At 38.2% G+C, this 13,066-nt stretch overlaps 2 protein-coding genes across 2 annotated transcripts; both read right to left on the reverse strand.

Moving 5' to 3' along the window:
• Window positions 1–383: 383 nt before the first annotated feature.
• LOC145889765 (uncharacterized) lies at window positions 384–11,572 on the reverse strand. Its single transcript, XM_082980795.1, has 5 exons — window positions 11,497–11,572; window positions 2,370–2,612; window positions 1,954–2,100; window positions 1,440–1,559; window positions 384–1,015 (listed from the first exon to the last, which is right to left on the reverse strand). Exons 2-5 carry the CDS (start codon window positions 2,524–2,526, stop codon window positions 915–917), a joined length of 525 nt encoding a protein of 174 aa, XP_082836921.1. The 5' UTR covers window positions 2,527–2,612; window positions 11,497–11,572; the 3' UTR covers window positions 384–914.
• Window positions 9,578–11,114, reverse strand: LOC145890556 (uncharacterized). Its single transcript, XM_082981664.1, has 4 exons — window positions 11,024–11,114; window positions 10,608–10,754; window positions 10,111–10,230; window positions 9,578–9,687 (listed from the first exon to the last, which is right to left on the reverse strand). The coding sequence occupies exons 1-4, from the start codon at window positions 11,076–11,078 to the stop codon at window positions 9,587–9,589; spliced, it is 423 nt and encodes a 140-aa protein (XP_082837790.1). The 5' UTR covers window positions 11,079–11,114; the 3' UTR covers window positions 9,578–9,586.
• Window positions 11,573–13,066: the final 1,494 nt, after the last annotated feature.

The raw sequence follows: 13,066 nt of genomic DNA on the forward strand, positions 1-13,066 counted from the left end.
CGCCACATGCATGTCGCCACATGTATATCGTCACATGTATATCTTCGCCTAACCAGCAAGATAAAGTAATACGTGAAGTGAATAAAATACCCACCTCGATTCATATTTGGGAAAGCCTAAAGAAATCAAGTTGGAATTTCTGCGGATTTTTAATTTAACAAACTGCTGTTACATCAATAGCGCTATACTGGATATACTGGTAGCAGACACACGATAATTTTTAGATAGCAATTTACTATTCCCGTACCTTTCACATCACAACTGCCACAAGCAAACTATCCACTTCTACCTCTTTATTTCCGCTAAACGCTTCAATGAAAGCAGTTATTTCACAACAATCGTTCGATTCAAACGGAAAAATCGTTGTCACCTCGAGCGTCCAGTTGAAAAAATGACCTCATTTGAACCAATGGTTGGGTCCGAATTGAGGGAAGGACTCCGTGTTTATCAAAAATTTTGTTGTTGGTCGCAGCCCTTTCTACACTGCAGCGGAAAAAACTATCGACCGACTCACTTCTGTCGTCTAGCGGCCAAAAGTTGCAGTAATAAAGACACATGATGGCGGTAAAGAACAGTGTTGAGTAAAATATATGTTCGCTCCAACAAAACACACCACGGCGCGTTGTCAAAATACTCATATCAATTGTCACATGAACGCATCCCCTCACAAATACCTCAATATTTGGAATAAAACGGGGACCACATGGAGGATGTTGTAATATTATCTTTACACACATAACTGTTTGTACACACACACACCATAAACTACAAATGCATTGGAAAAATGTACACATTAAAACATTTGAAATGTTTTGCAGAAATATAACTACAATACAGCTTCATATTGACACATTTAACAATGATTACTCAATGTCTGTTTAAACCATGAATACATTCCCACGAATACCGTGTATTTAACCAGAGATGAGTGATTTTAGTAATGTTACGAAAGTAGTTGCGAGGAGGAATTTGTTCGTTGAAACTTTTCTCGATCCGTTTGTGATGTTGCAACCATCTGCGCCACAAAATATAGGGATGTAAAAATGTTTATAAAAAACAACTTTATGGTAAAAATTACCAACAGACATTACGTAATAACTATACGTAATGTAGCATCTAGTTCACATATAGAAATGTTTATAAAAAGCGCAGATCTCCCATTGACAACTTGGATTGGTTTTGGGATAAAAGCGTTAATATTCTTTCAAAAAGTGATAACTAGGACTGGCCTAGATTGCTACTTATTTATCCAACCAAGATGTTTTTTTAAATAAATATATTTCGCCTATGCGGCATCCTCAGTATTCTAAAAGCAATAAATAAAATAAAAGTAGTCGTAATGATTGGAATCAACAGCACACATTAAGACTAACATACCCAAAATATAGGAAAATATAATACGAGTCATGAACAGTAACCTTCTATATTACAAATCCCACCTGTGTAACACGACTTAGAGCATGTTTCTGATTCGACTCCGAATATTTGACTTTTTCTGCATTCTTCCATCTTCGTCCCACAGCCCCGCGTTATCTTTTTTATGTCGGGAGAACTCGCACCTGTTATATAAAATATTAAAACTTCTTTTCTCCTAAATTACCAATTTGTTTTGAACTAGAGCTCAATGAAATCCTTTGGTTACTTGAATTAGAGTTGTTAATTGCTTATTTTTACGAGTTTCGATTAAAATTTGTAGCAGATTGTCCGAGCATACAACCTCCAAATAATATTTTGAAGCACTCAAACATTTTTATTTACGCATCGAAACGATTTCACCTAAAAAGATTGGTCTAATGCAGGGATGAATCTTGTCTTGTTGTTTTTTAGACGTTCATAGATTTTGCTGTTGCATTTCTTCATCCACTAACAACGCCCATAGGGCAAAATGTATGTTCCCTTATTACAGCGGGCAGTGTGTATGTGTTGTTGTGCATACCGGTAATACTAACTCACCAGAAATAAAAGTGGTGGTTACGTAGCAACCTGTTATATTCACTGAGCAGTTTGTCAGGAAATTGTTGCTGACACTTGGTCCGTAACATCCTGACAACGTTTTATCGTTGGACGAATAATTGCACATGTAGCACTTGATCGAACAACCTGCCAATGGAAATGCTTGTTTCAGGGACCGACAATATTGGATGCAGAAAATTGTGGTCTAGAATGTGTGTGTTATCGTTATGTTATGACACACAAACGTGTTGCATATGCACTCAACATGAAAACACGTTTAAACCTTATTTACAATAGAAATGTTAAAATTAAATTATTCGTTTTGACGACAGCAGATGGCACAGAAGTTAAAGGAACATGACCAGAATATTTTACACTTTAAGTAATTCCCAGGTCATGAGTGAACAACCACTGACCTTCTGTCACAAGCAGAGCAAAAACGAATCCAGCAACGACCTTCTTCACATTCATGGTGGGCACAGTTCTATCAAAATGTTCAATATCTTTCAAACTGTTGGAAACAAAACTTGTATGTTTAACCATCACATGATACTTTGGGTCTCCAGTCAACATCGGCACTTTTTATCTGACGTAAGTAAATCACTATGCTGTCAATATTGTTGACCACCGACCAACTCTGCGTAATCCACCCCCTGTCCCTGCCAACAAATTAATCAGATTTTAATAGGAAAAGTTGAAACGCCGCATGCAGTTGAACAAGCGTTTAGTTTTAATTTTGTGGATTCAATTACAAAAGACCTGGAAAATTGCCTGGCCCTGTTTCTTGCTGTCAAACTTGCCTTAGCGCATCATTAATCCCAACACAATATACTTAACATTGGTGTTTGCAAACTTTATACAACGTTCTATAGGGTTCTGGGTAATCACCTCAATAGTTTAAGTCACGGGCAACAAGCTAAAGACATCACGTAGGCGCAGGTCACGCGCAACTCTTTGAAGCCAATATCATCGCATGACAAACGATTGGCAGAGCCACAAACTGAACTTCAACCGATTTCGCCATTCAAATGCAACCAACAAGAATTTTATTAAAACGAAATTTGAAACGTTTGTCTTTGTCGTTACGACACACGGAGCAATATAAGTAATGTGATCTGATAATGATATCCTGCTCTGGGGCGACAAACAAATTATTGCGCGCCTGCTTATACAACTTCCTTCCATTTATACTAAAAGTTTCTCTTTAAAACTCGCTTAAAGTTGGTTGGGTTTGCTTCTCTATAACTTCCCCCACCCATCCACAGAAAACAACCACGACCCTAGTAAAGGGAGGGGTTTTGCTGTACAAAGTCGGCAACCACGCTGTTTAACTTTTGGCAACAAAGGAAGGAAGTGCAGTTGATTGATGAAAATGTATTACGTCAAAAGTTGGTTCTTGCGTTCGTACTGTAAACACTAAAGCATAACCGGGTATTTTTTTCTTGTACGAAAATATGTTTGACGTTTATAAAATTGTGTTTAGCGTCTGAAACATATTGTGACCAAATATTATTTTGTCTTACCCTGGTAAAGCCTGGATAGCAGGCGAAACAAAATTATGCGTTTAATTGTGCCAGAAGAACAGATTAAATGTAAATACAATACGCCTGGCAGCAACAGCAACGCAACTTACGTTCAATTCGTGCAACATAATTACTGGCAGTACTGGTTTTGTACAAAAGGCTTGGAAAATTACGCTTTAAAATTGGAAACCTGCAAATTGAATTGAATCCCAAACAGTTGTTTGGCCACAGTGGGCTCCACGGTGGTTCGTCTCTGCTGTTTGGTACTCAGCATAGGGTAACCAACGGATCGACCGAAAGATACCACAAATTAAATGTTGTTCACTGTTGTAACGTAATTCACGACATGTTCAGAGCATTAATTCACTTCTTTGTGTCTGTTTGAATGGCACACAAACGAAAACACGGTAAGAAACTGATATGACGAACAAAGTTTCGAGATCTCCATTAATTATGCTGGTTTACAAGGTTCGTGTTTCGCGTCACCGGCACCGCTCCCTTCGTTGCTAAACCTCAGTGACAATTTCAAGCCTCGTGTTTTTCATCGGATGTTACGACGTGTTTAGCGGTCGTTATAACTGTCATCGTTTCATTAAGATTTCTCTATCATAAAAAACAACGCACTGGCCAGAAGTTGAAATCCGTGTTAATTCATACTAAGAGTGCATGACGTAACTCCTGCCAGGTACATGCTGTGTGACGTCACTTCTGTTACTTTCTTAATAGTTATTGCAATAATACTTTTTTCATTTCGTTGCCGGCTCCGGGATTTCTTTCTCACCACGAGAATTAGCAACAAGTAATTGTTAGGGAAAGTCTAATGATCCCAACTCTTTTCCTAACTCGTATTCAGATTTTCAGACATTTTTGCACTTTTTGTGTTCAACAACACAGGAACTGAAGATACCCATAGAACGTTATATTTGCCTGTTATAGGACCTGCTTTGAGCTTCTTGTGCGAAATCCCGTCTTTATAGCGTTTTCGCATGGCATCAACTTACATTTGCATTTTAAAATTGCTACACGAATGCAATAAACGCAAAAATCACGGGGTTACTTGTGACGTCATATATTTAGCACCACATCCAGCGAAATGCAAAACATGGTGAATCCCCTTATGTAATAATTCTATGTAAACAAGGGCAATGCACACTGAGCCTTATACAGATAGTTTGAATAAGCAAATCATGAAAAAGGCAAATTACCACAATGCGCAGAGGTGTTACGTTGCCGCGAGTCACCACCGTTTTGCGTCTGTCTTTAAGCCAAACGTCATCAGCGGTGCAAACCCCACAGCTTAGGTTAGCGTTGTTTTATTTTAACCATGTCGAATAAAGTAACATCAGCTTGTCGTGTAATTGCGGGCAAACATCTTATGATCAACATTTAAATCGACAACTGGTATTTCCGTAACTGTTCGTGGATTACGTTGAAGTATTTCCCCGGCAGTAAACGACACAAACAAACTTTTTGAAGTTGTTGTTACGAAATACTCAGCAATGTCACAAAAATTTATTGTTTTGAAGGCAACAATTATTTATAATAAGCCTGGTGGACTTTGGGAAATTTACTGTTTTAAGCACAAAGTTTAAGTAATGGCTTAACAGCAAACGTTTGCAAATCAAATTAACGTCACATGCTGAACGTAATAACCGAACCCACTATTCACATGAAGGAAACATTTACAGTAAATGAAAATTACGTCAAACCAATATTCAAAATGTGCAACCAACATTCAGGCAAAGTGAAACACTGAAACAGAACACAAGAAAATGGATTAAACCAGTGTTTCCCAAAACTTTGATATCAGCGGAACTCTGAGTGGTTATATAAGTTGAAAAGAAACCCCCAGAACGTCAGAAAGTAAACTTAAACTTTTACTTAAGACCAGATTGTGGTCAACAGAATCTTTTATATTTGCTCAAGGTTCCGCAGGACACACTTTCGAAAACTCTGGTTAGACTTAATCATAGAAATCAAATATTGATATATCGCGAGAAGTGAAACAACGGAAAGTCCGGGTAATGCAGACGTTTATAGCAAGCAAAAAACCGTCAGACAAAACCGCGTTACACAGAAAAACAGCAACGCAGCATGACGTCATGTTAAATACAACTCGTTCGTCTTTTAAATTTTTTTGTTATTTCCGAACTAAAATGGATTTAAACGACCGAACGTACGAAACACAGGTGGAAATATATTACAAGTGGCGCGCATGTAACGACAATGGAAGGGAAACACAATCAAGAAACTGGTACAACACAAGGACAATGCATGATACAGCTTACTTCTCATACTGAATATGTTTGAGTAACTTGTAGTAGGTTAATTTCAACTAAAAGCAGATGTTGGGAGGTTGTTTCGTCGCTAAATTGTGAATGGAAAATGGAAAAATGAAACTCACTTTTGAGAGGGGGTCGCGATTCATGACTTCTAGAAACGTAGCAGCCAGCAAAGCACGACAAACTCAGTGCAATGCAAATGAGGGTCGGAGGAATGTTCTACATGTTGACATGAAAAACAACTATTACAAGTTAAAGAAAAACGTGACGGTACATTCTCCATGATATATATGTGTTTTTGTCGTTTTGTAATTTTATTTTTTTTTTGATAATATTTTTTGGGCTTTTTTTTAATTTTTAAAATCGAATTTTTTACAGTTCATAGATTACACGGAAACCAAATACAATAATAGAAAATGCAATAAAACAAACCAAATAAATCGACGTAAAAGCGATTGAACGCATTTCAAGGCATGGAATTTTGAAGGCAGAAAACGCAGGTAAAAAACGATTGCGGCCGACTTTAAACCAGGGTTACACAAACACTAATATTGTGTCATGCAATCTATAACGTGTCATAAATTTGTGCGACCTCAATTTTGAAAGGTGTTGTTCTAAAAATTTTTGCAATAAAAAGCTTCATTAAACTTCAATATTGGATCTAAAGTTTTTCAAACTTTGAAATTTGTCACGCATGAGCGGTTTGCTTTAATCTTTATTTCCCCCACCATAGTTTTCAGTTATTCGATTGTCTCCATGTAAGTGTTAAGCTGGATGGGATCCCCGTTCCCTGCATCCGGTCCGTACCAGTAGAGACTATAACGCTCAGGATAATTTCTGTCATCACATTGCGGACGAACGTCACGACTCAGTATGACGTAACTGATGCAAACGAAGATTCCCTGGGTTCCAATAAACGTCATAGTGACGTACATGGTAGCAACTGTGACGTCAATGTTGTGTATGCCTGTAAAGAGACAATGACTGTGAGTATTGCATGTTAGGTAGAAGTAATAAAAGGCCGCAGGAAGTACAGCCAACCTAACATTGAAACCTGCAACTCAATGGCTTCCATCGGTTTGTCACAAAACTGCCGATTGAATGTTGAATTTATATCGGGCCGCTGTAGTCTCTGTTGAAGTTCATCCAATGTCTCCTTCATGCCATTGACTTTATAAAGGGAACCTCGCATTGATTTGAATTCCCCCAATTCTCAACAATAAACTTCCTTCAACCTAAGATCTGTGTTGTTCTCGCGTCCCAACTATTATCTGAATTTCTCGTGTATGGCGGCGTTGTAACGTTGGATTTAACTCATCTTTATCTTTTACAGATTCTTCATCCCCCACAGAAGAATGTTTGCTGAATGGCAACGATGTCACTCGTCGTAGCAACTTTTTGACAGATTTACGATTTAAACTCAATATCTCATTTGTATAAAGCGCTCCTTCCTGAAACTAAATTAAGTCGAATAAATTTTTTGGTAAAAAACTTATTTCTTTGCAGCCAGACTTCAATGCAAATGTCTGACATCCCGTTCTGCGGGAACCCTGATGGGTTTCCCCGATTCTACAGCAACCACCGTCTATTCAACGAGAATTGCTCCCAACTTTCCGCTTCATTTAACATGGGAGCTTGTATAGTTACCTGGGAATTTCACCCAGGGCCAAGGAAGGAAACTCGATCTATTTTAAACCGCACTCGATCGCGGATCATTCCTTGCAACGCACTCGAATGACCTATTCCAAATTGTATCCTGTGTTCTGTGCGTATCTGCTATAAAGTTGAAAATACCTCGTCTGATATTTCCCTTGAATAAACAAAACTAACATCTTGTGTTCGTTGGGATTTACGCTGTGCATGCAACTGTTTGAAGGTTGGCATACCTGATGTATTCAAGACGGTTTTAAAGAGCACGGAGGTAGCGTTGTTTGGTTTGAAACGAACAAATCTGTTGTTTTGAATGCAACAGGTGCTCGTGATAAGTTATGAAGGAGGCAAAATTCCTTTTATAATTGAATGTTAACCGTTCCACCTGATTAGTTCCGAACGTTGTCGGGGGTAAAAACGCGTCGCAAGATTTCGTGACAATCACGTGCTATTTTTAGTTGCCCCGGGAAACTGCTGCCGGAAACGAACAAAGCGAGCAGCGAACCGTGACGCCCCTGATAAGGTCACGTGCGATGTTTGGGGTTTCCTGAATATTCTGCAGTTTATTAAATAAATCCTGTCTCCATTATTTCAGGGTTTCCAAAACTTTTTAGGGAACGTCCCATATTTGCCAATTTGCTTTTTCCGCGGCTTCCCAATCTTACGTCACATGCATGTCGCCACATGTATATCGTCACATGTATATCGTCACATGTATATCGTCACATGTATATCGTCACATGTATATCGTCACATGTATATCGTCACATGTATATCGTCACATGTATATCGCCACATGTATATCGTCACACGTATATCGTCACATGTATATCGTCACATGTATATCGTCACATGTATATCGTCACATGTGTATCGTCACATGTATATCGCCACATGTATATCGTCACATGTATATCGCCACATGTATATCGCCACATGTATATCGTCACATGTATATCGCCACATGTGTATCGTCACATGTATATCGCCACATGTATATCGTCACATGTATATCGTCACATGTATATCGTCACATGTATATCGTCACATGTGTATCGTCACATGTATATCGCCACATGTATATCGTCACATGTATATCGCCACATGTATATCGCCACATGTATATCGTCACATGTGTATCGTCACATGTATATCGTCACATGTATATCGTCACATGTATATCGCCACATGTGTATCGTCACATGTATATCGCCACATGTATATCGTCACATGTATATCGTCACATGTATATCGTCACATGTATATCGTCACTTGTATATCGTCACATGTATATCGTCACATGTACATCTTCGCCTAACCAGCAAGATAAAGTAATACGTGAAGTGAATAACATACCCACCTCGATTTATATTTGGGAAAGCCTAAGAAAACAAGTTGGAATTTCTGCGGATTTTTAATTTAACAAACTGCTGTTACATCAATAGCGTTATACTGGATATACTGGTAGCAGACACTGGATAATTTTTAGATAGCAATTTACTATTCCCGTACCTTTCACATCACAACTGCCACAAGCAAACTATCCACTTCTACCTCTTTATTTCCGCTAAACGCTTCAATGAAAGCAGTTATTTCGCAACAATCGTTCGATTCAAACGGAGAAATCGTTGTCACCTCGAGCGTCCAGTTGAAAAAATGACCTCATTTGAACCAATGGTTGGGTCTGAATTAAGGGAAGGACTCCGTGTTTATCAAAAATTTTGTTGTTGGTCTGCCCTTTCTACACTGCAGCGGAAAAAACCATCGACCGACTCACTTCTGTCGTCTAGCGGCCAAAAGTTGCAGTAATAAAGACACATGATGGCGGTAAAGAACAGTGTTGAGTAAAATATATGTTCGCTCCAACAAAACACACCACAGCGCGTTGTCAAAATACTCATATCAATTGTCACATGACCGCATCCCCTCACAAATACCTCAATATTTGGAATAAAATGGAGGCCATATGGAGGATGTTATAATGTTATTTTTACACACATAACTGTTTGTACACACACACACCATAAACTACAAATGCATTGGAAAAATGTACACATTAAAACATTCAAAATAATTTGCAGAAATATAACTACAATACAGCTTCATATTGACACATTTAACAATGATTACTCAATGTCTGTTTAAACCTTGAATACATTTCCACGAATACCGTGTATTTTAACCAGAGATGAGTGAAATTAGTAATGTTACGAAACTAGTTACGAGGAGGAATTTGTTCGTTGAAACTTTTCTTGATCCGTTTGTGATGTTGCAACCATCTGCGCCACAAAATATAGGGATATAAAAATGTTTATAAAAAAACAACTTTATGGTAAAAATTACCAACATACATTACGTAATAACTATACGTAATGTAGCATCTAATTCACATCTAGAAACGTTTATAAAAAGCGCAGATCTCCCATTGACAACTTGGGATGGTTTTGGGATAAAAACACTAAATTTCTTTCAAAAAGTGATAACTAGGACTGGCCTAGATTTCTACTTAATCGTCCAACCAGGATTTTTTTAAAAAAATATATTTCGCCTATGCGGCATCCTCAGTATTCTAAAAGCAACAATTCAAATAAAAGTAGTCGTAATGGTTGGAATCAACAGCACACATTAAGACTAACATACCCAAAATATAGGAAAATATAATACGAGTCATGAACAGTAACCTCCTATATTACAAATCCCACCTGTGTAACACGACTTAGAGCATGTTTCTGATTCGACTCCGAATAATTGACTTTTTCTGCATCCTTTCATTTTCGTCCCACAGCCCAGGGATATTTTTTTTATGTCGGGAGAACTCGTACCTATGAAAAAATATAAAAACTTTTCTCCTAAATTACCAATTTGTTTTGAACTATAGCTCAATGAAATCCTTTGGTTGCTTGAATTAGAGTTGTTAATTGCTTATATTTACGAGTTTCGATTGAAATTTGTAGCAGATTGTCCGAGCATACAACCTCCAAATAATATTTTGAAGCACTCAAACATTTTTATTTACGCATCGAAACGATTTCACCTAAAAAGTTTGGTCTAATGCAGGGATGAATTTTGTCGTGTTGTTTTTCAAACGTTCATAGATTTTGCTGTTGCATTTCTTCATCCACTAACAACGCCCATAGGGCAAAATGTATGTTCTGGCAATGTGTATGTGTTGTTGTGCATACCGGCAATACTAACTCACCAGAAATAAAAGTGGTGGTTACGTAGCAACCTGTTGTATTCACTGAGCAGTTTGTCAGGAAATTGTTGCTGACACTTGGTCCGTAACATCCTGACAACGTTTTATCGTTGGACGAATAATTGCACATGTAGCACTTGATCGAACAACCTGCCAATGAAAATGCTTGTTTCAGGGACCGACAATATTGGATGCAGAAAATTGTGGTCTAGAATGTGTGTGTTATCGTTATGTTATGACACACAAACGTGTTGCATATGCACTCAACATGAAAACACGTTTAAACCTTATTTACAATAGAAATGTTAAACTTGAATTATTCGTTTTAACGACAGCAGATGGCACTGAAGTTAAAGGAACATGACCAGAATATTCTACACTTTAAGTAATTCCCAGGTCATGAGTGAACAACCACTGACCTTCTGTCACAAGCAGAGCAAAAACGAATCCAGCAACGACCTTCTTTACATTCATGGTAGGCACAGTTCTATCAAAATGTTCAATATCTTTTAAACTGTTGGAAACAAAAACTTGTATGTTTAACCATCACATGATACTTTAGGTCTCCAGTCAACATCGGCACTTTTTATCTGATGTAAGTAACTCACTATGCTGTCAATATTGTGGACCACCGACCAACTCTGGGTAATCCACCCCCTGTCCCTGCCAACAAATTAATCGAATTTTAATAGGAAAAGTTTAAACGCGGCATGCAGTTGAACAAGCGTTAAGTTTTAATTTTGTGGATTCAATTAAAAAAGACCTGGAAAATTGGCTGGCCCTGTTTCTTGCTGTCAAACCTGCCTTAGCGCATCATGAATCCCAACACAACAAACTTAACACTTGTGCCTGCAAACTTTATGCAACGTTCTATACGATCCTGGGTAATCACCTCAATAGTTTAAGTCACGGGCAACAAGAGTAACAAGCTGAAGACATCACGTAGGCGCAGGTCACGCGCAACTCTGTGAAGCCAATATCATCGCATGACAAACAAATGGCAGAGCCACAAACTGAACTTCAACCGATTTCGCCATTTAAATGCAACCAACAAGAAAATTTTATTAAAACGAAATATAAAACGTTTGTTTTTGTCGTTACGACACACGGAGGAAATATAAGTAATGTGATCTGATAATGATATCCTGCTCTGGGGCGACAAACAAATTATTGCGCGCCTGCTTATACAACTTCCTTCCATTTATACTAAAAGTTTCTCTTTAAAACTCGATTAAAGTTGGTTGGGTTTGCTTCTCTATAACTTCCCCCACCCATCCACAGCAAACAACCACGACCCTAGTTAAGGGAGGGGTTTTGCTGTACAAAGTCGTCAACCACGCTGTTTAACTTTTGGCAACAAAGGAAGGAAGTTCAGTTGATTGATGAAAATCTATTAGGTCAAAAGTTGGTTCTTGCGTTCGTACATATTGTAAACACTAAAGCATAACCGGGCATATTTTTCTTGTACGAAAATATGTTTGACGTTTATAAAATTGTGTTTAGCGTCTGAAATATATTGTGACCGAATATCATATTGTCTTTGTCTAAGAACAGATTAAATGTAAATACAATATGACTGGTAGCAACAGCAACGCAACTTACGTTCAATTCGTGAAACAAAATTACTGGCAGTACTGGTTTTGTATAAAAGGCTTGGAAAATTACGCTTTAAAATTGGAAACCTGCAAATTGAATTGGATCCCAAACAGTTGTTTGGCCACAGTGCGCTCCACGGTGGTTCGTCTCTGTTGTTTGGTACTCAGCATAGGGTAACCAACGGATCGACCGAAAGATACCACAAATTAAATGTTGTTCACTGTTGTAACGTAATTCACGACATGTTCAGAGCATTAATTCACTTCTTTGTGTCTGTTTCAATGGCACACAAACGAAAACGCGGTTAGTAACTGATATGACGAACAAAGTTTCGAGATCTCCATTAATTATGCTGGTTTACAAGGTTCGTGTTTCGCGTCACCGGCACCGCTCCCTTTGTTGCTAAACCTCAGTGACAATTTCAAGCCTCGTGTTTTTCATCGGATGTTACGACGTGTTTAGCGGTCGTTATAACTGTCATCGTTTCATAAAGATTTCTCCATCATAAAAAACAACGCCCTGGCCAGAAGTTGAAATCCGTGTTAACTCATACTAAGAGTGCGTGACGTAACTCCTGCCAGGTACATGCTGTGTGACGTCACTTTTGTTACTTTCTTAATAGTTATTGCAATAATACTTTTTTCATTTCGTTGCCGGCTCCGGGATTTCTTTCTCGCCACGAGAATTAGCAACAAGTAATTGTTGGGGAAAGTCTAATGATCCCAACCCCTTTCCTAACTCGTATTCAGATTTTCAGACATTTTTGCACTTTTTGTGTTCAACAACACAGTAACTGAAGATACCCATAGAACGTTATATTTGCCTGTTTTAGGACCTGCTTGGAGGTTCTTGTACGAAATCCCGTC

Source organism: Ascidia mentula, chromosome 2 (genome assembly GCF_947561715.1).
Source record: "Ascidia mentula chromosome 2, kaAscMent1.1, whole genome shotgun sequence".
Taxonomy (NCBI): Eukaryota; Metazoa; Chordata; class Ascidiacea; order Phlebobranchia; family Ascidiidae; genus Ascidia; species Ascidia mentula.

Excerpts from the sequence above, each read along its gene's own strand:
- LOC145890556 (XM_082981664.1), bottom strand. The coding sequence starts at position 11,078 with ATGAATGTAAAGAAGGTCGTTGCTGGATTCGTTTTTGCTCTGCTTGTG. Across the intron at positions 10,755-11,023 it reads TGCTCTGCTTGTGACAGAAG|GTTGTTCGATCAAGTGCTAC; the intron begins GTCAGTGGTTGT and ends TTTCATTGGCAG. Across the intron at positions 9,688-10,110 it reads CTCTAAGTCGTGTTACACAG|ATGGTTGCAACATCACAAAC; the intron begins GTGGGATTTGTA and ends TTTGTGGCGCAG.
- LOC145889765 (XM_082980795.1), bottom strand. The coding sequence starts at position 2,526 with ATGTTGACTGGAGACCCAAAGTATCATGTGATGGTTAAACATACAAGT. Across the intron at positions 1,560-1,953 it reads AACCACCACTTTTATTTCTG|GTGCGAGTTCTCCCGACATA; the intron begins GTGAGTTAGTAT and ends TTTATATAACAG. Across the intron at positions 1,016-1,439 it reads CTCTAAGTCGTGTTACACAG|ATGGTTGCAACATCACAAAC; the intron begins GTGGGATTTGTA and ends TTTGTGGCGCAG.